Below are 23,957 nucleotides of genomic sequence, written 5' to 3' on the forward strand. Positions count from 1 at the left end.
TACTTTTTGTGCATGTGTAGGGATAGTGGTGCCAAAAAAGAATGTGTTTCTTCCAAATTTTTTAAACTCTGCTCCCCAACATTACCACAGTGTGATCCTTCCTCTAGCGAAGATGACTACATAGAGGCCACTAGCTGAAGCATCTATCAGTACTACCTCTTCAGTCACAGGGGATCACCAGACAGAGCAACATGAGGAGATGGGGAAAGAAATTAAAATTAAACCAGTCACGGGAAATATTATGAAGTAGCCCGAGACTTGCATAATGCTTAGTACTAGTTGAGTAGAGCTAGCACTAGCGACTCTTTTGCAAGGGAGTTTGCTGCACCAGGGCCCAACCCTTTCACTACTTTGGGGGATACGTATTTAAGATTTCAGCTGAAGGGAATTTGTTCTGATCCTTAAATGTCCTTTTCTTATCTTGATGTGGGAGTAAACTGACTGCAATACATATTAGGAAGGAATTTTGTGTATGTAGTGGGAAAGTAGTCTTTTCAGGCAATTGTACTAATTTACTAGCTCCTGAGTTAGTGCAACACAGAATCTCTCTCCTTCATTGAATCACTGCTTTCAGATCCTGAATTTAATAGACAATGTTCTGAATTGACATGACCCATCCTATTTTTTTAAGTGAAACATTTAATGGTCTGGTAATTAGTACAGAGATCTTCCTATTATTATTAAGAGGTAAAAGTAACAGTGTGAATAACAGGCTAGCACTCCACCCAGAGCAGTAAGAAAGCAACAAAAAGCTGAACAATTCATTTTTTTATTCTCATAATGGAAAATAAATTTTAATGTGCATTCTAAATGTTCTGTGAAACCCAAGAATGCATATGTCCAAATCAGTTTTTTTTTAAAAAGTTATGTGCTGGGTTTTTGTGAATTCAAGCAGTCTTTGCAATCTAAATTTCTATCAGTTGAGCTGCTGAAACAGCACAAGCTAGGTGAGTGCACGTGTGTTTCTTGGACAAGTCTAGGCAGTATGACAAGTCTATAGGCATCACTACATTGTACAAGTGGCTATTGCCTCAGCCTGCATTGGTATCCCCACTTCTCCCCTGCCCCAAAGGTGAATTGTAGGTTGGGATTGGCCGTGGGGGACATAGTGTGGCATTTGGGGGGCGGAAGCAGGAGACGGAAGAGGTAGTTAAAGAACGGAGTGAAGACAAAGTGGGATTTATTTACTGTCTCCTCCCAGATGCCAAATCACTCCCGTGCAGAACACCCCCTGATCATCCAGCATACCTGGGGTGAGTCTTCTGGTTTTGAACAAGCCACCCAACCCTCAATTTCGACGTCAGGTTAGCGCCAGGCATGATGAGATTTACGTTGCCGGGGATGGGCGGGGGAAAGAGCTAATCTGCAGGGTTTAGACGGTTCCCCTTTTCACAGCAGATAGAGACAAGCGAAAATGCTGCTAAACTTTTTTCTCAGAAAACGGATAACGATGGTTCGCCCAGGATTCCCCTACGTGGGACTCTTGGCCACCCTCATGTAACGGGATTCGCGTTTGGTGTCACGGGCCTGGGAAGTGCTTCACGTTCACCACGGTCTCTGCAGAAGGGGCAGGTCCAGTCTCTGGGGCCACTGGGCCAGGCTAAAGCCGGACTGTACGGAGCTCGGCCGCCTCCTGCTCAGCACTGCGGGGGGGGGGGGCACCCGCGCACCGGCCACGCCCCCGGGGTCCCCTCCCTTGGACAGCGACCCCCGGTGACCCCCTGGGACTTGCGGGATAATACTCACAAAGGGGCCCTTCCGGCCTCGCCTGAAACTAAGCGCCATAAGCGCAGGCTGAGGAGGGGAGACTACAGCCAGACTGGGACCAGCCCCGCTGCAGTGGCCATCTCCACTCACAGAAGCTTCACAACCGGCCTTGCAACAAACGCGTTTCTGATTGGAGAAAGGGAAAGCCGCAGCCAATCAGCGCTGGCCTTACTTATCCTTCCGCTCCCCTTAGCAACCCTCAGCCGTTACAGAGGTCTACCTTCCCGCCCGCCTTTGCTATTGGCTTCTCTCGACTCCCATTGGTGGTTGCCTGTGTCAATCATCTTCGACATTTGGCGCGGGTGACTCATGGGCTCTGCTTTGGTTTGCTCGCTGCTGCGCAAGCCGAGGAGCGGGGTTTATGGCGGAACGGGACGGTGAGGCCAACCGTTCTGAGACGCTAAACAGCTGCGGGGGTTCGAAAGCGGATCTCCCACGGAGCGGTAATAATCCCGCGGCGCTCCTGTAAGCGACTGCTCTTTAACCCCGATGGGGCTGACTGAGCCCGGGGTCCTTGTGCACTATTCAGCCCCTGACCTGCCACACCGCTGAGGCCATGATTCCTCAGGGCAGCGGGTGCTGTGGGCGTCAGTACAAGCCTTCACCTTACTGAAGCACAGCCACACCCACTTAGGGTGACCAGATATCCTGATTTTATAGAGATGGTCCCAATAGTTGGGGCTTTTTCTTATATAGGCTCCTATTATCCTGCACCCCATCCCAATTTTTCACACTTGCTGGCTGGTGACTCTAGTCCCAGTGTGAACTACTGCTAGGCAGTCAGGAAGGGTCTTGCAATGTATGTGCTGTGAATGTCTGTCTTTGCGAGACTGGTTGGCTTCCCTGGCACAGCTGCAAGTTCCCAACATCACTGACTCATGGGCTATTTGGTGCTTTTTCTTAAAGTCTTGTCTCTTGGAGTCATGTGATTATAGGGGAACCTAAGTATGGTGCTAGCCCTCATGGTTGCAGAGAAAAGCTTGGAGAGCTGAGCCCTGAAGGCTCAAAACTAGAGGACAAAATTAAAAAAAACATATTTTAAACTAATCTCATTTCTGGGAGCCTGACTCTGCATTTTTGGCCACTTGGCATTGACAAATATTTTTTCAGTGACTTTTCTATTAAAAATACAAAGAACTTTTAGAGACAACTGAAGGAATTGAAAGGGCTTTTGAATGTTGATAGATGAAATTGTGGGGCTGAACTTTAATTTTTTTTTTTTTCCAATTGATGGCAGAGCTGGGAATAGAACCTACCTCTCCTGATTTCTAGGCCTGTGTTTGAAACACAAAAATATCCTTCCTCTCCTTTTTTATTATTTTAACCATCTAATTTAGTGCATTTTGAAGGACTGGCTAGAACCTGTTGTAGATGATTGCAGCCGGACTAGACTGTTGGATGGATTTTGAGCCCTGGGTGGTAAGGGATGAAATAACATTTTTCACATTCCCCTGTTTAGTTGCTGATAAATAACACGTAAAAAGAGTTTAAATGACAGCAAAAGAAACCACTTCTATCAAAGCAGGAGCCATCAGTGTCCCTTACGGACATGTGATTGGAAATGAGAAATGGAGAGGGTCACAGATAGCTCGAGGATTACAAGGTAAGCATGTAAATAGAGCACAAAAATGTATAAGTCGGTCTACATGTAGAGTAACTCTTTTCAAAGTGGTTTTAATACTGATTCCAGCTAATCAAACAATCTGTTTTGTCTTGTGTCGAATTTTAAAATAAAGTAAACTGCAATTCTGCGGCTTAAAAGTTCCCTTTGGTCCATCATAGCATTGTTTTCCATATCCTAGCTTCAGTTCCGTCACGCTCACTCTCTGTGCAATACGAATGAGAAGCTGCCAGTAACCCGTATTAGAATTCTGTTCTTTACAAACATAGGCCCACATCCTGCAAATGGATCCATGAGGGTAGACCCCATTGAAGTCCCTGGGCGTTACCTGGGCATAGAGACCACATTAGTGTGTCTAGGTTCAGGATCAAGTCATATTTAGGAGATACTTTTAGAATCGCATAGAAGTTAGTGGAAAGTCATAATAAAAAGCTTGTTTTTTGTTCAAAATGTTCTTTACTGAAGAGAGCTCCCATTCTTTGACTATATCTTTCTCGTCACAATGAAAACATACTTCAATCTTTCCCATCTTAAAACTGCCTTTGACCCAACGTGCCTCTCCATCTATCACCCCTTCTCCCTTTTATCTCTTAAGCTCATTGAATGGAGCTCTTTACAGTTGCTTTTTGAAGCTTCTCTTCTCCAGTTCTGTCCTGGACCCTCTCTGTTCTGGTTTCTGCCCCTTGCACTCAACTGAAACCCCTTTTTTTCTAAACTCTTTAATTACCCCTTCTTAGCCAAATCTCAGAATCAGTATTGCATCCTCATCCCCTTTGGCTTGTCAGCTACCTCCAACACTGTAGACTGTGATTTTTTTAAATATGTCCTCTCTTGGCGTCCTGACTCTGTCCTCTCCTGGTGGTTCTACTTTTATAATCACTCCTTCAGATGATCCTTCTCTTCGCCTTCCCTCCCTCCCTGCCAGCTTTCTGTGGGGGTTCCACTGGGCTCTGTCCTTGGTCCCCTTCTTTTCTCCTTCTCCACCTTATCTCTTACCCACAAACACAAATTCAACTACCATCTCTATGCTCACAACTCACAGATACACTTCTACTTCAGATTTTTCTTCTCTGTCCAAAGTAAAAACTCTGCTTGACTCTCTGATATCTTGCAGATGTTTAGTCATTGACTGAGCTCAACATGGCTAAAGCAAAGCTCTGTTTGCATACATCTCCTTGCTACCTCATTTATTGATCACTGTGGACAACACTACCATCCTGCCTGTCACTCAGATCCATGTCCTGGGTGTCCTTTTCGACTCAGACCTCTCTCTAGGTCCTCAAATTCAGATTATTGTAACATGTTGCTGGGGATACCCAGAGCTGTGAGCCACTGTGTTTTCTCTGCCTCATCAAGAGTGAGCTTTGCTGTAGATTAGATTGTCAGCTCTTTGCCACACCAGCCTGTCTTCCTTACCAGCAAACTCCTCGAGACTCTACCAGGCTTAACCCTTGCCTAGCAGGTAACAATCACTGAATTCCAGCCCCTGATCTCCTCAGAGATGTCACTCTGCAAGGCACAGCACTTATCACTATACATTTGCAGAAAATATTAAGTTCTCTGCCCTTTTAAAGAGTCAGTACATTGCAGCTTATTAACTTAACTGGCGTTAACACACCCTTCCCTTCAAACACTGCATTGAGTTGGTTTATAATAAAAAATAAAACAGTTTTTTTTTAATGAAGTGACGTAAGTTAAGTGATACCAGGTAGAAGGAATAAAGGTAGAATTGGTTACACAAGCAAAAGTAAAAATACACTTTCTCATGGTTAAAACCTACCTTAACAAGCTACAGTCTGTTCAAGGTAGCTTCTTCACCCATCTTCCTTTCCTTTCAATAGCTGGCTAATTCATAGATAGGATCCCTGCAGGGTCCGAGGTGTTAGTTTTCCTTGTCTGCTTAGGTGAAGGATAACCTAAGGACATGCAAAAAGTCTTTTTTGTATCTTAAAGTCATCTTTTGTTTCTAGAGTCAAATTGAGCCCTTGGGGTTCAGTCTCTGGCCTTTTCTGCTCCTTATTCATCTTAACACTATGCTTTCCTTTGTTCTAGTTCTTTCCCAAAATAATAAAACTGTAACTTTTCTTTGACTGTTCCCAGCCTTTTCTCTTGAAAATCACTTAAAACTATTTCACCAGTGCCACTGTAAAGTGCCACAGGTTTCTGCCTTCCTTTCCTTGGCTCTCAGATCAGCTTTTCTGGCTTGTTGGTGTGCTTTCCATTTTTGGTGATCACAGTCCTCCATATTAGCCATTTCCATCTTTTTGGTCCACTCAGCCACATCCAACTTCTGTAACTCTGTCTCAGCCCGTTTGAATTGTGTGTCTGCGTCACTGGGGGCTACGTCTTTGCCTTTGTTTCCTTTAGCATGTTTACTCATATTTGCACTTCCGTTTGTTCTAGTTCGTCACTCAAAATAAACAAACAGAAAATAATAAAACTATAACCTTTTTCCAGCCAGTGATTCCACTTAAGAATCACTTAAAACTATTTTACCAGTGCTTGAAACGTAAACCGCAGTTAAAACAGCAAGCTGTGTGTAAATCCTACCAACTACATCACTGTAACATGCTGCTGGGACATGAAACTTGACCCCACACTCTGATAAAATCTCTTTAGAGAAACCCACTGTGTTGAAAGTACACCTCTACCCAAATATAACACTGTCCTCGGGAGCCAAAAAATCTTACCGTGTTATAGGTGAAACCATGTTACATTGAACTTGCTTTGATCTGCCGGAGCGCGCAGCCCCACCCCCTGGAACATTGCTTTACTGCGTTATATCCAAATTCGTGTTATATCGGGTCGTGTTATATTGTGGTAGAGGTGTAGTTAAAAGGGCTTTTGCCACAAGGTCAGCTTCTGTGTTAGATAGAGCTACTGCCTTTGGATATCTAGGGGCAAAATCCACTACAACCAAGATCTCTCTTCCCCTTTTGGGTTGGACAGGAGATAGGGCGCACAATGTCTGTTGCTTCCCTACATATCATCTCTTGTTTCACAGGCAAGGGGTGAGGAGGAACTTTTTAGAGTCATGCAGGTCACTTCTGACATAACTCACAAAATCTGTGATAATTATTCACATTATTCTGTAACCCTGGCCAGTAAAATTCTTCTTTAACTTATTGAAGGTTCTCTTTGCTGCCAAGTGGCCAGCAAAAGGACAGTGGGATCTGCCCTTCATTCAGCTGCAAAACACTGGCAGTTGACAACAGGGACTGCTTCTGCAGTAACAGGAGTTAACTCCTCCCCACATAGCCCCGCTCTCATGCTGCTACTTTCTGCTATGCAGGAGTTTGAATCAACCTCACCCATACTTGAAAACACACTGCTTCCCTCTGCTGAGCCAGAGCTGGAAGTGTTTCCTTTCCATCCACAGTAGTTTCTGTGTCTTTACCATTCCCCTCTGGCATCACAGAACAGTAGTCCTTTTTACTTTGGGTTACAATATTAACCATTTTAGACATCGTAAAGATGTCACTTCCCACCAGCATTTCCATGAGAATACAATCTGACGCCCCAACTTTTTAAGGTACCTTTTGAGCCTTCCCACTCCAGATGCACCTTACTCAAACGCACAGGAATTTTATATCTTCCCAGTGCCAGGAACTCTACCTACTGGCCAAGTAACATTTCATTCTCTTTGACCGTGCTTTCCCTAACCAGAGAAATCTGGGCGCCAGTCTCTCCCCACTCTAGGCTTTCTTTGCCATTCACTTGGGCAACTTTAATAAATTCCATGACCACCTCCAACAGGTCAGACCTCACCAAATTAATCAAAGGCCCTGGAGGCACCTCTGTGCTAATGACAGCTGCTACCTTAACCTGGGTTGGATGGGATGTGGCCTTAGATTCATGTTAGTTTAGGACAGTTTCTCACATGTTCGGTGGAACCACATATGAAACACCTTCTTGGACTGTGCTCTTGTACAGAGGGCCTGTGAGTATGATTCTAGGAAGGGATCCTTTCTGGGGAGGTAAATGCCTGGTCTCCCAACTTCCCTCTTTCTTCCTAGGGATAAAACAGGGTCTCCCTTTTATACTGGGCTTCTGCCCCTCCCTTTGTAGCTTGTGGTCACGGATGCTTTTAGCTTGCGTATATGCATCGGTTTAGATCAGCAACTTTTTGGGCTGAATCCAGGGGTTTATCCTAAATAGCTTAGCTGATCTCTTCAGAACTTGTGCTCAGGAACTGTTCCTGTGCTAAGAGATCAAAAATTTGGTCATAATTCTCTGCCCCCTTCCTCTTGGCCCATTTTCTCATCAGATCACACAAGTTATACACATCTTGTCATTCATTCTGAGACACATCCTCTGACTCATCTTGTCATTCATTCTGAGACCTCTAAGTTTTACTCTACGCTTCAGGAGTAATCTGAAATCTTTGAAATACAGCCTTTTTAAACTCAGCATATTTCAAAGCCTGTTCAGTTGGCATTTCATTAAATACATTTTAATGCTTTGAGAGTTTAGTAATCAAAGTTGGGACTTTCTTGTCCTCTGGAATTTTATGTACCTCACATAACCTTTTAAAAATGGTCAAATATTCTTCAGTATAGTCTGCTTCCTTGTATGGAGGGCACAGCTTGTCCCAACTGAGTATTTCTTAGTACCTGTAGCTGTAGGATCAGTCCGTCATGTCCAGGTTACATAACCTGTCCTTCACTTGCAGCTCCATCAGTTGTCAGCATGCAGCTGCTGATCTAGCACATACTATTTATGTATAATATATGTACATATGCAAACTACAGCATCTAATGACCGCAAGCCACAGAGGTAAGGACCTCTCTCTAGATCCTCAAATTCAGATTGTCTGTCTAAATCTTGCAGATTTTTTTCTGCATAACAACTCTAAGTTATGCCCTTTCCTGTTCATCCACATAACTAAAACTGTCATCCAAGGTCTCACATTTTGTGTCTTGATTACTGCAGGCTCCTTCTCTCTGGCCTTTAGAAATGCAGTCTCGCCTTCTGATAGCCATTCAGAATGCTGCTGCAAAAATCATTTTCCTAGCCTGTCATTTTGACTGCATCACTGCTCTTTGCATCCCTCCTATCTCCACCCTACCGATCATATCTCTCTGTATGTCATTTCCTGCCCCCAGTCAGCCCATGATGCCAGTCATTTGTTAAAAGTTCAAACAAGCACTCTTGTACTTTTTCTGGTGCTGGCCCTCATGTTCTGGTAATTATCTGCAAAACCACTTCATTGTGTTCCTTCAAATCTCTCTTTAGAGCTTTCCTTTGCTGTGATGCCTACACAAAAATCATGGCAGTTAAGTTGCTGGTGTGCTGAGAACACTGCCTATCATGCTGACCAACACTGTCTCTCACTGTTTCCTTGTACTCTCTTGTCTGTATCCATCTCTCATTTTATATTGGGTTGTATGCTTTTTGGGGCAGGGACTGTCTTTTTGTTCTGTTTGTACAGTGTCTAGCACAGTGCAGTTCTAGTCCATGTCTAGGGTTCCCAGGCGCTACAGTAATGCAAATAACATACATTTTTGCAGGATTGGGGCCTCTGTTTTTTAAGGGAAACAGTTTGACACCAATTTTCAAAATATCTTGTCAGAAGAGAATGAAGACTTTTCTAAGGCATACAATATATAGTCAAACAAGCTTTTTGAAGTCAGTGGGACTTAACCACATGCATAAGTATTTGAAAGACTGGAGCATTAAGTTCCTGTATTTTGATGAAAGATATCTGTCAAGGCAATATAAAACTAGATTTTATTCTTACAATTTTCTTTTTACAATCTTATTTTTAAGGGAAAATTAAGCTAATTCTTGAAGATGGCTTAGGATTTGTGGATTTTCATCTTTCAAACAGATCTTGCATTTTGTATATTTCGGAAGCAGATTTGGTGGCAGGAAATGGCTTCAAAAGACGTCTTGTTCGGTTTAGAAATGTAAGTCCTACACAACATTTAACGGGGGAAGGAAAAGCTCCCATTAGAAAACCTGGGGTTATTATCCCTTAATAGAAGAATTCACATTAATAATGCATTCAATTCATTATCCTAAGCTCCCCAAATAGAAAACATTCTAATAATCAAATTTTGATTAATATTTTGTATCCTATTGGACTTAAATTCATTAAAAAAGTTTTCCATCTGAAAACTGACTTAAACATCCACTAAATCTGTTTAAGCACTCTTGTTTTCTAGAATGTCAAAGTATTGCAGCAAATACTGTAGGTCATCTCTAGACCCATACTGACTCCTTTTTAGGCTGGTGTAAAAGGGGGTTTGATGTACATTTCCCTTTCCACCTTCTTCAGTATTGACTCCCTAATGAGCAGGGCTGTTGCTTAACGATTTGGAGAAGTATCGCTAGATGTAAGATTTGTTTCCCCTCACTGTTGTTTTTCTTTATCAAAGGCCAGCAGTCTTCATGGGATTGTGATAGTTGAAAAAACCCAGATAAGTGATCAATACTTTCCGGCAGTGCAGAAGTTTATTGTGCTAGAACTTGGAATGACATTGCTTCCGATAGCCAATCAGGGAGAAGCATCTCAACTTATTATTCAGTTAGTAAGTACTAGCGTCTGTGCCAGTGAGCAGACATCGATTAAGTCTTGAAAATGTGTTGCTTTTTTCATGTCTCAGCAACTTGTATTCCAAGTTAAGAGTTACACATGATCCTCTCCTGTATTTTCAACTCTGCTTTTCAGGTTGACTGTGGAATAGAGAGGTCACTCAAAAATAACACATCGCTCCCTCCTTGTCACAAGGGGCCAAACTTGGGGGAAACTGAATTTGGATTCCCCATGTGGGCATGCATTGAGGTGCCATTAGAATATGCCAGCAAGCTTTCTTCTTTGTCCAGTATGTGCGTGTTTAGGGGTTTGAGGTTTTCTCAGCCTAGGAGTACTTACATCTATCTTTGTTGTCTTTAAGATCTGGTACTCTCATTGCTATATTTTCACCTGCTCAATTGCTCATTTATCTGATGTACTGGGAAACAGCAGATGGTGGGATCAGAGTGCTAATTTGTATTAGGAAACAAATAGATTTTTCTCTAAGACTTGGCAGGCCTTCATCTAAACCAATGGGAAATATATGTTTAACCAATCATTTTGGTAAGGCAATCAAAGGCATTTCATTGTGAGGAAATCATCTGAGAAAACTGAAGTGCTGGTAATAAAGATCAGGTAAGACAAAGCTCTGCTTAAAGAGTTACTTCAGAGCAGAGCCCAAGATATGAAAGCCTCAACAGAGGAAATACAACACAGACCTGATGTAAATAAAATTTTCAGTTTACATGAAAACTGACCTAAATGAAATTCTCTAAGAAAAACAGAAACCAGGGCTCCACTAAATAAAAGGAGCTCAGCTTCTACTTTCCTTTTTGTTTCAGGTCCATGAGCAAAGTAAGGATCACACTAGTAACCCCTTTGTTCATAAAAAATGTTCCCAGCTAGCGGAGGCATCAATACTTCGGACAGTCCAGCAGATTCCAGGAGTTGGGAAAACAAAAGCTCTGCTTCTACTACAGCAATTCGTAAGCATCCACCAGCTTTGCAATGCATCTGTCCAGGATCTCGAGCTAGTAGTAGGACAAACAATAGCACAACAAATTCATGCTTTCTTTACACAGACAAAGTGACATTCGCTCATTAATATCTCAGACAAACATGAGCACTTTCCCCTTTGGAAGTGGAGAGTAATCTTTGAGTCCTGTTCTAGGTGGAATTGATTTATATTTTTAAAGAACAATTCAAGGATGGACTCCATTTCCACCTAGTGTCTATGCTGAAGGCATCATCGTCACCCCCAATCAGCAACTAAAAAGAAGTGAGCAGGGATCTTGAGATTTCCTAAGTAGAGGGCTGTTACAGCTTCACACACACAGCACACATTGTCTTCTCCTCCTCCCCCTCCCCCCCCAAACTCTGCTTGCATTGCCAGATCTTCAACAGACGTATGTGGATGTAGCTGCATTTAAACCAAGTTGTGATCTGTCCCCTCGTATTTCATGTTCTGAGTGCAGTTTCATGGTGATTGTCAGGGAATTATTTGAGTTTCTCATTGTGCATGAACACTTGAGTTGTGTGCTATTCCTTGTCTGAGCTGGTTTGCTTTTTTTCTATAAACTTCATTTAGGGCCCAGTCCTACAGCCCTTGGTCATGCCATTTTGTTCTGTTCTCTTTAATGGGACTAGCATGAGTATGAGCTGCAGTACTGATCCTATGCTTTATTACTTTGGAGGCTGCTTTGAGCAGTTCAGCTGCAGTTTCTTAGGCTTTAAATTTCCATGCTCATTTGAATAGAGCCCTTTTCTAATAACCTGCTGGATATTATCATACATACTTCCTCCTTATTGCAAGATGTCCAATAAACTAGGATGTTTGTTCATACCTTTTAGTTTTTTCTGGATTAAGATAACTATAATGCTTTATCGGCATGCCAACATCATCTGCCACAAATATACAATTTCACAGTCCAACTTCCTTTCTCCTTTACTGGCCCTTCTGAAATAGTTTCCTATAAAGGAAAGGGTTGCTGTGCATTCCTGGCTACCTTGGACTTAACTGTCAATGGAGGTTCCCTGTCCTTCCATTTCTTTAGAGCAAAATTGTCTCTTGGCCCAGATACCAGTTATAAAGTCTATCTAAGGTGGACTACTTGCATTGCAGGTCTGTGTAGTGGGAAAGTAGCCTTTGCAGCGCTGCTGCTCCCCCCTCTCATTCAGATGGGTGGAGAGTGGCGAGGAAGGAGCAGGGAATGGACCCCTTCACACCCACCCAGGGCACCATCTAGTACAGAGGGAAAGCAATTACTGGTATGGACTCCTTATTGGTGGATGAGAGTAAACTTTCATTCTAGCCCTAAATGTTCAAATTACTGAACAGCAATGATTCCTGGAACTATGGAGCTATTGCGCTCCTGGGGCTTGCGTCTGTGAGTTTAAATCTCATAAAATACATGTTCGTTGTCCCTTCTCTCACTCCTTCCCACATACACACTTTCCTTAAGTAGACTGTGGGGCTATAAAACCTTTCTGTTGTATGCTGTGATGTGTGTATTGCCTGGCAATCTTTTATCTATTGGTACTGCAGGACAAGCACTTTTTAAATATTTCAAATGGCTAGCTGTTCAGTAGATTAAATAAATCAAGAAGGTAGGTAATTAGAGCGCTGACTATTAGTGCTAATGGGCTGAGCTGCTAATCTATTACCAAACCTGTATTTTCAAGATTTGGTAACAGCCATAGACATTCCTTGTGAGTGATCCTTGTAAGGATCTTAGCCCTAAAGTAATCTTTAAACATATGTCTGACACAGTTTTTGTGCTGCACAAACAACTTTATTTTTCAAATGCAATTTGCTGTGAAATTTGGTAATATAAATCCTAAAGATTTTGGTCATTTAAAAATAAGCTCTGAGAGAAACTATAATGAGTGTCCTGTGAGTTTCCAGAAAATATTGTAAAAGTTATGAAAAATTAGTTGGTATTTGGGTGGGGCATCTCTGATATTTAGCCATGTGAGTGAAAGTACATTTTGAGGTAAAAAATTTGATGAAAACAATTTTCAAGAGGATTGGTTTGGGTTTTTTGTTTTGTTTACCCTGGTAATAGGCTTAAATTATAAAAGACAAAGTAAGCCCGAAAGAGGGGAAGATTTACGTGAGCACTATCTTGTCATGCTGAGAGTTATTGTTGTATCCTTCTACAACAGAGTACTATTGAATTCCATTGCATGGAATGTCAGACCTCAACAATTTTGTATAATATCACCCTCTAGTGACTGCAGCCTGCATAAAAATAAAATCTCTACTACCTGTGTCCATTGGAAATCCTTTGAGTCTATCCTAGACTGCCACATGATGGCAATCTAATTCAGAGTAGAGAAAGTGAACAGTTAAAGGAATAAGTGATTTGCAGCATTTGTAAAAATTTTAATGAATAAAATTATAATAATAATAAATAATAAAGTAATTGAAGATGACAACCCTTTACAAAATAACTCAAGACTCTGGACAAATTTTAGAATACTTTTATCTTGTAATGGTGCTAGTTTTATAGGCTTAGACTTTCATTGTGCAATATTGGAACTAACTTGAGAAAGTTGTCTGCTAATTCAATGTTGTTCTTTATGAAGAAACTATATGAACATGAGTCTGCTAGCAGATAGCTTCAAAATTAAGTCAATAGTGAAACTTTTGTAAGTTATACTGTCTCATCCAATCTGTAGAAGAATGAAAGAAACCACTACTAAATGGCAGCATGATTTTTATTCTTAAATAAGCTTTTAAATTTAACATATTTACATCTATCATAACACAAAACCAAACACGAGTGAAAGATGGTACCCACGGTGTCTCAAAATGTGCATGATACACACTTTTTTCCATTATTGTTTAGTGTTTTGAGTATCAAACAGCATAGATCTACTCTGTAGATAGCATCTTAATCTAACACTACAGTGTTAGCAACTTTAAAACAATCTGAAAATATATAAACAAATCTTTCATAAGGAAATCAACACACAATTACACTTTAGATGGCTTCCTAATTTGCTTTTTAGTTCAATATGGAGGTGGATTTGGCTACTTGCATTGTAAATTCTTTGAAGCACAGCCCTTGTTCTCATATGTCCATAAAGCACCTAGCTCTCATTTGGCACTATATAAAAATAATTTATTGCTGAGTGACTTGAAGACCATTTTAAAATTACACACTTCTAAAGTGTCGTCATAAATTGTGTATTTTGACTCATATTGATTATTTTTGCTGTAGAAGTGTGAAATTATACATAACTTTCACTCATTTTAACAAGGCTAATACTACAAAAAGTTTGTACTTTGAGTTCAATAATTTCAAGTTGGGAGCAAACCTTGTTTCTAATGAATTTAACAAGACGTAAGATATTAAAAGTGAATCTTGTTTTTTTTTAATTAGTGCTGTCCGAGTCTTTTGTAGCTGACATGTGATCTCCTTTTGATAGTTAAGCTATTGAAATTATTCTTTTTCTACAGTGAAATTCACATTATGTAGAAGGAAAACACTCGAGGGCTCAAAGTGTGAGCTACAGGGTACATAGGTGAAATTTACACTGTGCAAAGGAACAGTACAAGGCCTAAGTGAGTAATAGTTCTGTCATAAACTCCTCTGTTCTTGTCATTTGTTCTTTAGTTAGCCTTAGTTTAAACTGATGCTTAGCAATTTTTTGTTATGAGTACTAAACTTTTACATTAAAAAAAAAATCCTTCATTTTATGTCCAGTACTACTCTATATACAGTATCATATGTAATAAATAATTGTCACCTAAAGTGTGTATTGAAATGAACTGAAACATCCCCATACTGAAATTCCAAGAGAGTCCAGTTTCAGTTAAAGTAAGTTTTTGTTTTTTACAAATGATTGCCTGATACCCTACACACTACTTCGGATTCTGATCAAACAGTACATGTAAGTTCAAACTCTAAACAATTAGTTTTCAAAGTTACAATTTTGCACCATTTGGCCTCCAGTTGCATCAGTGTAAATGCACAGTAACTACACTTCATGTCAGTGGAGTCTCTATTTACACAGGTGTAAAAGATTATCATCAAGCCCCTTCCATATATGTTTCACATTTCTGGCACATGCATAAAGATTCTTCTGCATTTAGAAATAGTTTCACATTAAACAGATTCTTCTCTTTAAAGACTCAGTACAATGAACTTTCAGTGTCCAGGACTGTCAAGCGAGAATCCATTTTCTTCTTAGTCTGAGAACTTCCAGCTACAGCATAGGGAAGGCACAGGGTGCTTGCAGCCTTCTGCCTATTTTTGGTTCCCCAACTTAGAAAGGACAGTTTTGGAGTGGCTTTCTTGGTCTCATGGATTTTATCCTCTTCCATGGCTAAGCAGATCAAGGAGTATGTCTTCTGCATTCCCACAGAGTAAGTGGCACTCTTATTATGCTGTAGGAATGGGAAGAGGAAGCATTTATTTTTATTTTTTTAAATCATCCATGAGGGTTAGACATACCGAAGATAAGTTTGCACAGTGTGTGAATGATTTTCCAAGTCAGACTGCAGTATTCTTCTGCATTAATTACATTCTAACTGAATACAAACCCATCCAGAGTGCTGAAGATCAAAGTATTTTGCTTATGTCTGGATACAGATGATACAAAAGGCAAATAAATCATAATGGGAGGTGTCCTCTGGTGAATCTTTCCACAAAGATTGTCTGAAAAGTGTTAAATTATAATTCTAGATCCCAGTAAGAGTTGTCAAGGGAAATGGAATAATTGTGTGACTACATTGGCTTTGCAAAGACATCTCCACAGATACCTTCTTTTCTTGGGCATCAGGGCACAAGAGTGCCTGTTACTGCAGCCTATAGGGTTGCCTAGTTGCAGCCTAGTGAGTGTTCACAGGCTGGCCCCCAGCTCTTCTCCCCAATGCTACAGGGGGAGCTGCAACGGGACACTCCTCTAACATGCTCCTAAAGTAGAGTCCCCTATATGGCTTATCCACAGCCACATCCTGCAGCGATTCCATTGTATTCCAGCCTTCTGTGCTGGCAAAAGGCTGGGGAGGGGATGTGCCAGATTGTTCTTGGCTATTACTTATACTGTGGTTGACTTATTCACAAAAGAGAGGCTTAAACCTGCGGAAATGATCAATTTATGAAGTCAAAATACAGGATGGCAATAGCATGTGCCTAAAGCTTGCTGGGGAATGCTGGAAGGTATGCAGCATTAGGCTTAGCTGAACTACAGGTTCTTTATTTTGCTCTTACTACACAAATTATTTTCTCTTGGATTACTTGGGGTTTAACATTTTTTTAAAATCTTGTGATAATTTTCCCTGGGTCTAAAATTTCTATAGCAACTTTGGCAGGGTTAAAATAGTTCCTTAACCTCTGAATATCTAATACATAAGTCAAGGATGCTGATGCCATCTGTTCATAGAAATAGTGAATTGAGCACATAGCTAGGAGTTGAAAGACTTAGGTTCTCTTCTCTACTCTGCCACTAATGGTGTGTATGCTCCTCAGTGTGGAGAAAATACACGGGTTTTTTTGTGTCTAGTGCTACCAAATGGGGGGGTGAGGGAGGCTGGTGGTTTTTTACCACTGAGTAGGTAGTGCACTCTGTCTACACTACGACTTCCACCAATGGAGCTGCATGGGCAAAGAAAAATTGTTTACAAATATTCCTAGAGTAAACATCATGTATAACCATGGGCAAGTCCACTCACTTCTTTCTGTTCAGGAGTTAATCCATTTGTCAAGTGAAAATGACCCCACCTTTTTAAAATCACTCTTGAGATGTATACATGAAAATGCATGGTGGAAAGTGGTGCTGTTACAGTATTTGTAACTTATTTTGTTCAATTTTTGTATACACCAGAAACTTTTTTTTTAAGTTTAAGTATTGAGTTTGCAGCCAGACAGTCTGAACGACAACATTGAGAGATGTGATTGATTATTTCGATTGCAAGCTCTTTGGGACATAAATTGTCCTCTTGTTAGATGCAAGTGCAGTAATTAGCATAATGGGAGTCTCAATCCTGTATTAGGGGTTTGTGCTACAATACAAATACAGTGTAAATTTCCCCCATTCGACTTAAAGGTTCAGGGAGAGGGAAAACTTGGGAGACACAAACACAGGCCTCTCTCTGCACTAAAGATATTGTCTAATTTGTCTGGTGCCAGCACTAGTAATGGTAAAGCAGCAGTGTCAACCACCTGTTATACAATATGCTGACAAAAATGTCAGCAGCCATTTTAGACCGTCTGCCTTTACAACCATTTGTGGATATGCATGGGAGATAGGCATGATATTTGCAGGGGGGCAGTCTAAAGTACAATCTCTTCTTTCCAGTCTTGCCTATGCTATGAAACAGAAATGTTAATGAAAATGGTTTTAAGCAACAGTTTTCCCAAAAGGCTTAAGTGCTAGAACCAAATCTCTACCATGGTTTCTGACACAGTAGTAAACTGTTTCCCACACAGTGAAACTTCCACTCTTGGTCCTTCTGCAGGAGCATTCAGATTTGTTTATTGCAGGTGTTATCAGTTGGCATGCATGTGTGTTCTCTCCATATGCGGTCCCATCCCTGCGCAGATAGCTGATTCAACAGACCTCAGTAGCACTACCCAGAAAGACCACGGACTTGGTTTGATGGTAAAGGCACTCAGACAGGTTTGTCGTCATCAAAGCACAGTCCTAGTGCCCTGGCTCCATGGTTACAGGTGCCCTAATACATGTATGCTCATGACAGTGGACCAGCTCAGTCAGCAGCAGAAGTTTCTGCTGCCCCCTCTGCTGGACAAAGTGCCCCTTTTATGACTTTTCCTTTCATCCATTGATACAAACAAGTTATATATTACATTCCTGATATCGTAGGTTACCAACCCTATGCCTTGTTCCTGTTGGTTTGAACAACGCTTCTTCATTCTTTATCCTGTTCTACTATCCTTGCCTTACTCAGGGTTGATGTGTTCCTGTACCACCTCCTATGATTGTTTATATTATACCTCTACGTTGGGGTGTACCTATACTAGCCTTCTGGAATGTGTTTACATAAGTACCTAGTACTTCTTAAAAGTGCCTTATGCTTTAGCAATGCTTGCCATGCCTTTGCTAAGTTCATGTACCAGACAGTGAACTTGTAAGCGAACATCTGCTTGATGACAGGGCCTGACATTTGGTAATAGCATGGCTTTTGCTGACTCCCATCTTGGACCAGGCCACAGGCACTCTCTCTAGCACAGCAGGCACTTCATGGAAGTAGGGTTCTTGAGGAAGGCATGATGCCATGGAGTGGGAAACAGGGACCCTAGCTAGATGTCCCAACAGCTACAGGAATTCCTTGCAGAATTCAAGACAACCCCCTACCCCCTGCCTGTCCCCCTTGAGTTTCAGGGCAGAGCACCATACCGATTTTGGGTCAAGAGACGAGCTACAGAAGACAGTCTCCACCTTCATGCTCAATTTGGAAAGAAAACTGATGTAACTCTTGGAATTACCAGTCAGATTAGTCTTTGTGGAGTTTCACTGCTAAAGCTGGCAAGACGGCCCTACATATATAGAAATCACCTAGGGCCTTCATTAAGCAAAGCATTTATACATAGGCTTAACTGTAAGCATGTGAGTAGACCCATTTATCACAATGGAATCCTTTAAACACATGTTTAAGTGCTTTGCTGGATTTAGGCCTAGATTCACCAGCAATCCACAACATCTGGCTATATCAAATTAGATAGCATTTACTACCCAAATTTTGAGGCAGTTTTTTTCAATTTTCTAACCTGAGTGTTCTTCAGGTTAGAAAAGTAGCTGTCTCATTACTTACCACAGAAGCCATCGTATCCTGACAACTAATAACCTTAATCTCAATGTCGTTCTCTCTCATGCTTTTGAACTTTTCCAAGACGTCATTCACTTCCAGCCATTTGGAATCCAGGCCATTAATTGAAACAATATAGTCTCCTTCTTTCAGACCCTTTAACTGTAAAATAATGAAGTGCAAATTAGCATCAGCTGGAGTTGTTGAAACGTTTTACTCCCCTTCCAGGCTTCATCAATCAGACAGCACAGGACAGGACACCCAAGCACTATTTTAATGCACACAAAATTGCCCTTTTTTGTGAACGCCCATACATTAATTTGATTAGAGTATAATTATTAAATTTTCCTATCTCCTGTTTGTGGTGTTTGCTTTTCTATTTTTCATTCATAAAAATCTTTAAATATTTAAAACTGTTGTTTAGTTTGGCATTCCCATCCTTTTACTATTAGATGTTTTATCCTTCTGTAATATTTTTCCTTTTCATTTCTTGCTTTCTTTCCTTTTTTTTAATTTGTTCTTTATATAAACTTATTTAGTCTTATGTTTCTGCCTTTTACTGTGCTTTAGTTATACCTCTTCTTTTCTCGTGTGAATGTTCTCTCTTCTCTGTATCCCTCCTTTTCCATTTCCTCTCACTCACAAAAGAGGATTACATATTAGGGCTCAGCAGTATATTCTTTTCCCTCCCATACTTTTTCTCCTTCCTTTCCTGATATTTGGCTCTCTGCACTGCCCTTTTTCTCATGGCTTTTCTCCTTCCAGCCTGCTGAAATAGATGGTGAATAATGTATTTGATTATGGTGTGTGTGGGTCATCTTTATTTATTAAATGTACACAAAAGAAGGAATCAGTCCTAGTTTAGATTTTAAATTTGTAATCTTCATATTAGAGTCAGGTAATGTTAAAGTTAACACTGCACTGTTAACCTGCTCAAATTGCAGATGCTGTATGTAGTATGGCATTGCATTTAACAGCTTAATTAAAATCGAGAAATGCCAATACAAGTGAGCTGCATTTCCTGACTTCAGGTGTTCACTTATCACTGCATTTATCTTGCCTTTTTTTCATTTAAAATGGATAATGTCTAATGATGGTATTACATTTTAGTTCTTTAAAAAACACACAGATGTGATTGGTACAGAGAATATTTTTATTTACACATATCTGGGTGCATTACTGTTGCATATGACTTGGCTAGACTGAGAAATCACAGCAAACTTGGAAGAACCTAGAGAGAAAATTCTTAAAACTCTAATCTCTACTTACTGCTGCAGAACACTCTGGATCGAGACAGTGAACTTGCACGGGTGGGCCCCCTTTAAGAGTGAATCCCAATCCCCTTTCTTGACAATGGAAATTAATAGTGCGTGGGACTGTCCATCTCTGCTTGGCTGAAAACACAGGCAATGGGCCCTGTAGGATGCAGAGTGGCAGAATGTAGTCATTAACGGCAAAATGGCTCACAAGCAAGTATTAGGCATTATAGTGTGCTACCTACCAGCCTCTCAAAGAAGTCTTTCACTTTCACCTTGGAGAACTCAGGAACAATCATTTCTACTTTATGCTCTGTTTTAGCTAAAACAAAAGTGAAAAAACAAACTCGTTTTCAAGTTCCAGATAGATGCTTTCAGTGTCTGGCTATCAATTGGCAGGATGGGCAGAGGAAGCTTCACATGCTACCCCTTTTTACACTTAAGCTATTAGTTTCTCCTATACAACTACTAGACTGTAGGACAAGTAAGCTTGTCAGAACTCAGCTTTTGTTGTTGTTTTTTTATAATTTTAACAAATTTTTTTTTATTTTTAAGAACTTTTTAAAATCAATTTAAATGTTCACAGTTGTGGGAAACAGAGGGCCAGACAATTATTTAATGACAGAGACAGATTCAAAACCTTAAAACTTAAACTATTAAAACCCAAATTGTCAATATCACATATCAAGAATATACAAAGTAAATATCCTTTAACTCCAATAAGTTCTCAAGCAGTATTTTTCTTACTTTACCAATTTGTAAATTTTGATTATTATATTTGTGTGCATGTGTACAGCAAAACTGACATTTATCAACGTTTGCCAATTAAAAATCTAATCCTTCCAAGCCTCAGGATAAATCAACGTGTGGAGACAGACATTATCTTAGCGAGATGAAATGTCAGGTTCCACAGGGTTTCTTCAGAGTATGTACTAAAAACGCAGTTTATGCTTATGCTTTTTAAAGGGGTAGATGGTATGGACTGATGCAGGAGGAAGCAGTAGCATTCAAGTTCACAGTCAACTAACTTCTCTTTCCTATATGATTTTCTATAGTATAGGTCTTATGCCAATAACTGTGGGAAGAGATTAAAAATATAATGCAAAGTAAACCACATTTTGTAGCCAGAGAAAGATTTTAACTAATAGAAGGTGTTTTCTTCACCCACAATATCTGGAAGATGCATTCACCAAAGACTAACACACTTTAAGGAGACCTTCTTATAATCATCCCCAAAATATGAAGGTCCAAAGAAGACTTCCTGAAATCTGATCTCAGGCAACCAGCCTATATGGTATGAATGTGTTTAGAGGCACCAAAGTAGAAAAACTGCACAATTATTTCACTGTTACTTAGATTCACTGTTGATTAGTCCCTAAATTCACTGTACAAAATGTGCTTCTCATGCAGTTTGGCCACAGTTTTTTTTGGTGTGTAACTCGAGACACCTTTAAAGGAGGCTGGTATTTCAGAAGTGGGTGCTCACCACTTTCTGAAAACTAGGCCTCTTTTAACATGTCTTAACTTGGACACCCAAAATTGCTAGTCCCTTTAGAAAACCTTGATTTTCAGTTGGGGATACTTACGAAGGACAGAGGAAGCTTCCATTAAACTCAGGAAGTCATCTTCCTGCTCATGCTGAGCATACTTGATAAGTGAACGCTTGTGAGCAACTGTCAGAATCTCCTGAAGAATGTCAATATTCCGAAGCTTTTTGCACAAACCACAGACCCTCAGTGCTTCTTCATGATAAACGATGGCCTTGCGTAAATGTGCTTTCCCTAAAGAAAGTAGAAACCATTAGCAATTGTTTGCCTTTCATTTATTTTAACTGTAATGTAAACAATACATAAGGCTAGGATGATTTTTCTAACAATCCTCACCAAATATTTTATCCCACAGGAAGGCAAGGCTGAAGGCCCAATCATGTGATTCTCGATCAACTAAGTGATTCTCATGTGAGTGGGTCCCACCGATTTTGTGGGAGCACCAGCATGAGTAAAGATTACTTATTCACTTAAGTGTTGCAGAATCAAACCCTTGGCTTAAGATTTAACTTGATAACATCAGTGTTTTTAGTGTCTGTGTATTCTTAATGTAGAGACATTTGCAAAAGTAAGTCATCTTCATGTATAATTCTGAGTCATTGTAACACAAGAAGTTGGACTATGTTCTGCCACATTTCAATTGATTTTAATGAGCTACATGGTGTAACAGAACCCAATTAATCGCATTATTGCCACAGCTTGAATTCTGTATATATACAACTAACTAGATTTATTTGTATCAGACAATATTTCTCTCTATTGTAATTTAGAACAGTTATACACTCGCTGAATGGAGTCTGCAATTACCTAATCGTTTTCGCTGAACTTTATCCCTTAAAATGGTTAGGGACGTCAGTCCTTCAGGCATGCAGTCATGCAGTTGGAACCAGGCCTTTTCCTGTTTGTCTTCATCATCACTGGGATGCACTATATCAACATACATAAAATGTTAGCTACTTTAATGTGTCTCTGTGCCAGGTACCTTCGGGCAGGTGGAGTGCAGATGGAGAGGTGGGGAGAGAGTAAGTAGTAACATTTTGGAAACATTCTTCTAAATATGTGATTTCACTCCAGTTTATTATTTTGACTTTTTTTAATCAAGAACTAAATTTACTAAATGCTGCCTAAACTCTAATCTTCTATTCATGAGAACTGATTAACTTAGTGATATTATTATTTAGCTCATAAATAATACTTTTCAAATCTCTTTGTAAGTATTAGCTAATAAACGTTCTCAATACTCCTGGAAAGAAGGGCAGAAAGTATTATTTCCATATTCCAGATGGGAAAATGACAGAATAACTCAAGGCCATAAAAGGATTCCATGGAAAGAGTCCATATTAGAACTCTGGAGTTCCTAGCTCCCTGTCCTGGCCTCAGTACAAACCTTTCTTAATAGTAGTTGTTTATATGGATATATAAATAAAACCAAAGGATTCTTACACTGGTGGTCACTCAGTAGAGTAGCAACGAAGTAATGTGCCAGAGCTTTGTAATGGTCTGATTTTATTTTTGCCATATTTGACCAGGAATAAGGGATGTTCGCCTTGACCGGTGCCTGATTCATTGCAGTGTTAACAAGCGTGTAAACCTCTCCAACCTAAAATAAAACACACATCTAGATATGAGAAGTTACCTTTAAAACTGAGAGCTCTTTTATTAGCAAGAGGGGATATGATAACCATTTACAAATATTTGAAGGCTTATTTACACCACAGAGAGCAAGAGGAAATTTTACACTGACACAAGGACTAGGAGGATAAAATTAAAAGGAAAATTGAAGCATTATCTCTGGAGATATTTAAAACCAGACTGAACACAACACTGTAAAATATATTGTATAGAATAATCCTGTATGGCATTGGACTAAATCACTTATTTGGTCTTTTCCATCTCTAATTTCTATGATGTCACAATATGAAATATAATATAAATATCCACACAGTTCTATAATTTGCAAGCAAATCTTTGCTTATTAATGCAACTGAAAGGAGGGTAAAGCAGATCAGTGTTTTAATAAACACATTTGTCAGCTCAGGAAAGTTGGAGTCAAAGCTGACATTAGGTTACACGTGAAATGAGTTTGGTTCGTGAAGGCTCTTTAAGGTTGGCAGGACAAATTTTGCCCATCCTATTTAGAGTCAGGTACTGTTTGACCTTTATCTGATAATATGAATTGGTTGAGTGAACCTGCATGTCTCATTTTGCTACCTATGTTCAAATGTCACAACCATCCATGGAGTATGGTGGATTATCTTCCGTGTCAGAGCCTGCCTTCTTATTTGCAAGTAAACCTGTGAAAGTTTTGCAACCCCATCACTACCAAACCATAACTAACTCTTGCCCACCATGCTGCCAGTACAATACACAGAACTCTGGGAAGGATCAGTGAATTTTATGTATTTGGGGGGGAGGGGGGGGTCAGGAGGATCATTAGTAGAGGGCAGCATATATAGCCAACCCCAGTCTCCAG

General features: G+C 40.2%; 3 protein-coding genes across 4 annotated transcripts in view; 1 reads left to right on the top strand and 2 right to left on the bottom strand.

The window, feature by feature from the left end:
• The window catches only part of CEP89 (centrosomal protein 89), a 133,081-nt gene extending 130,878 nt beyond the window's left edge, over positions 1-2,203 (bottom strand). Inside the window, exon 1 of the mRNA XM_075073627.1 lies at positions 1,747-2,203. Within this exon, the coding sequence (XP_074929728.1) occupies positions 1,747-1,785 (39 nt within the window). The 5' untranslated portion in view covers positions 1,786-2,203. The remainder of the gene's footprint in view (positions 1-1,746) is intronic.
• On the top strand, positions 502-13,179 carry FAAP24 (FA core complex associated protein 24). 2 transcript variants are annotated; one of them, XM_032773362.2, is made up of 5 exons: positions 502-1,304; positions 3,227-3,370; positions 9,158-9,297; positions 9,769-9,921; positions 10,748-13,179. In XM_032773362.2, the coding sequence occupies exons 2-5, from the start codon at positions 3,259-3,261 to the stop codon at positions 10,994-10,996; spliced, it is 654 nt and encodes a 217-aa protein (XP_032629253.1). In that variant the 5' UTR covers positions 502-1,304; positions 3,227-3,258; the 3' UTR covers positions 10,997-13,179. The 2 variants fall into 2 exon arrangements, with proteins under 2 accessions (XP_032629253.1, XP_032629256.1); XM_032773365.2 differs by lacking the exon at positions 502-1,304 and having other exon boundaries at positions 9,219-9,297.
• Positions 13,180-13,611: 432 nt separating this feature from the next.
• RHPN2 (rhophilin Rho GTPase binding protein 2) overlaps positions 13,612-23,957 on the bottom strand; it is a 48,195-nt gene continuing 37,849 nt past the window's right edge. The window contains exons 9-15 of the mRNA XM_032773358.2: positions 22,928-23,084; positions 22,292-22,411; positions 21,524-21,718; positions 20,183-20,259; positions 19,951-20,097; positions 18,688-18,843; positions 13,612-15,300 (exon numbers count right to left, since the gene is read on the bottom strand). Of these exons, the coding sequence (XP_032629249.1) occupies positions 15,046-15,300; positions 18,688-18,843; positions 19,951-20,097; positions 20,183-20,259; positions 21,524-21,718; positions 22,292-22,411; positions 22,928-23,084 (1,107 nt within the window). The 3' untranslated portion in view covers positions 13,612-15,045. The remainder of the gene's footprint in view (positions 15,301-18,687; positions 18,844-19,950; positions 20,098-20,182; positions 20,260-21,523; positions 21,719-22,291; positions 22,412-22,927; positions 23,085-23,957) is intronic.

This window comes from Chelonoidis abingdonii, chromosome 19 (assembly GCF_003597395.2).
Source record: "Chelonoidis abingdonii isolate Lonesome George chromosome 19, CheloAbing_2.0, whole genome shotgun sequence".
Classification (NCBI taxonomy): Eukaryota; Metazoa; Chordata; order Testudines; family Testudinidae; genus Chelonoidis; species Chelonoidis abingdonii.

Coding starts and splice junctions, on each gene's coding strand:
- FAAP24 (XM_032773362.2), top strand. CDS start 3,259: ATGACAGCAAAAGAAACCACTTCTATCAAAGCAGGAGCCATCAGTGTC. Junction 3,371..9,157: donor GATAGCTCGAGGATTACAAG/GTAAGCATGTAA, acceptor CTTATTTTTAAG/GGAAAATTAAGCTAATTCTT. Junction 9,298..9,768: donor GTCTTGTTCGGTTTAGAAAT/GTAAGTCCTACA, acceptor TCTTTATCAAAG/GCCAGCAGTCTTCATGGGAT.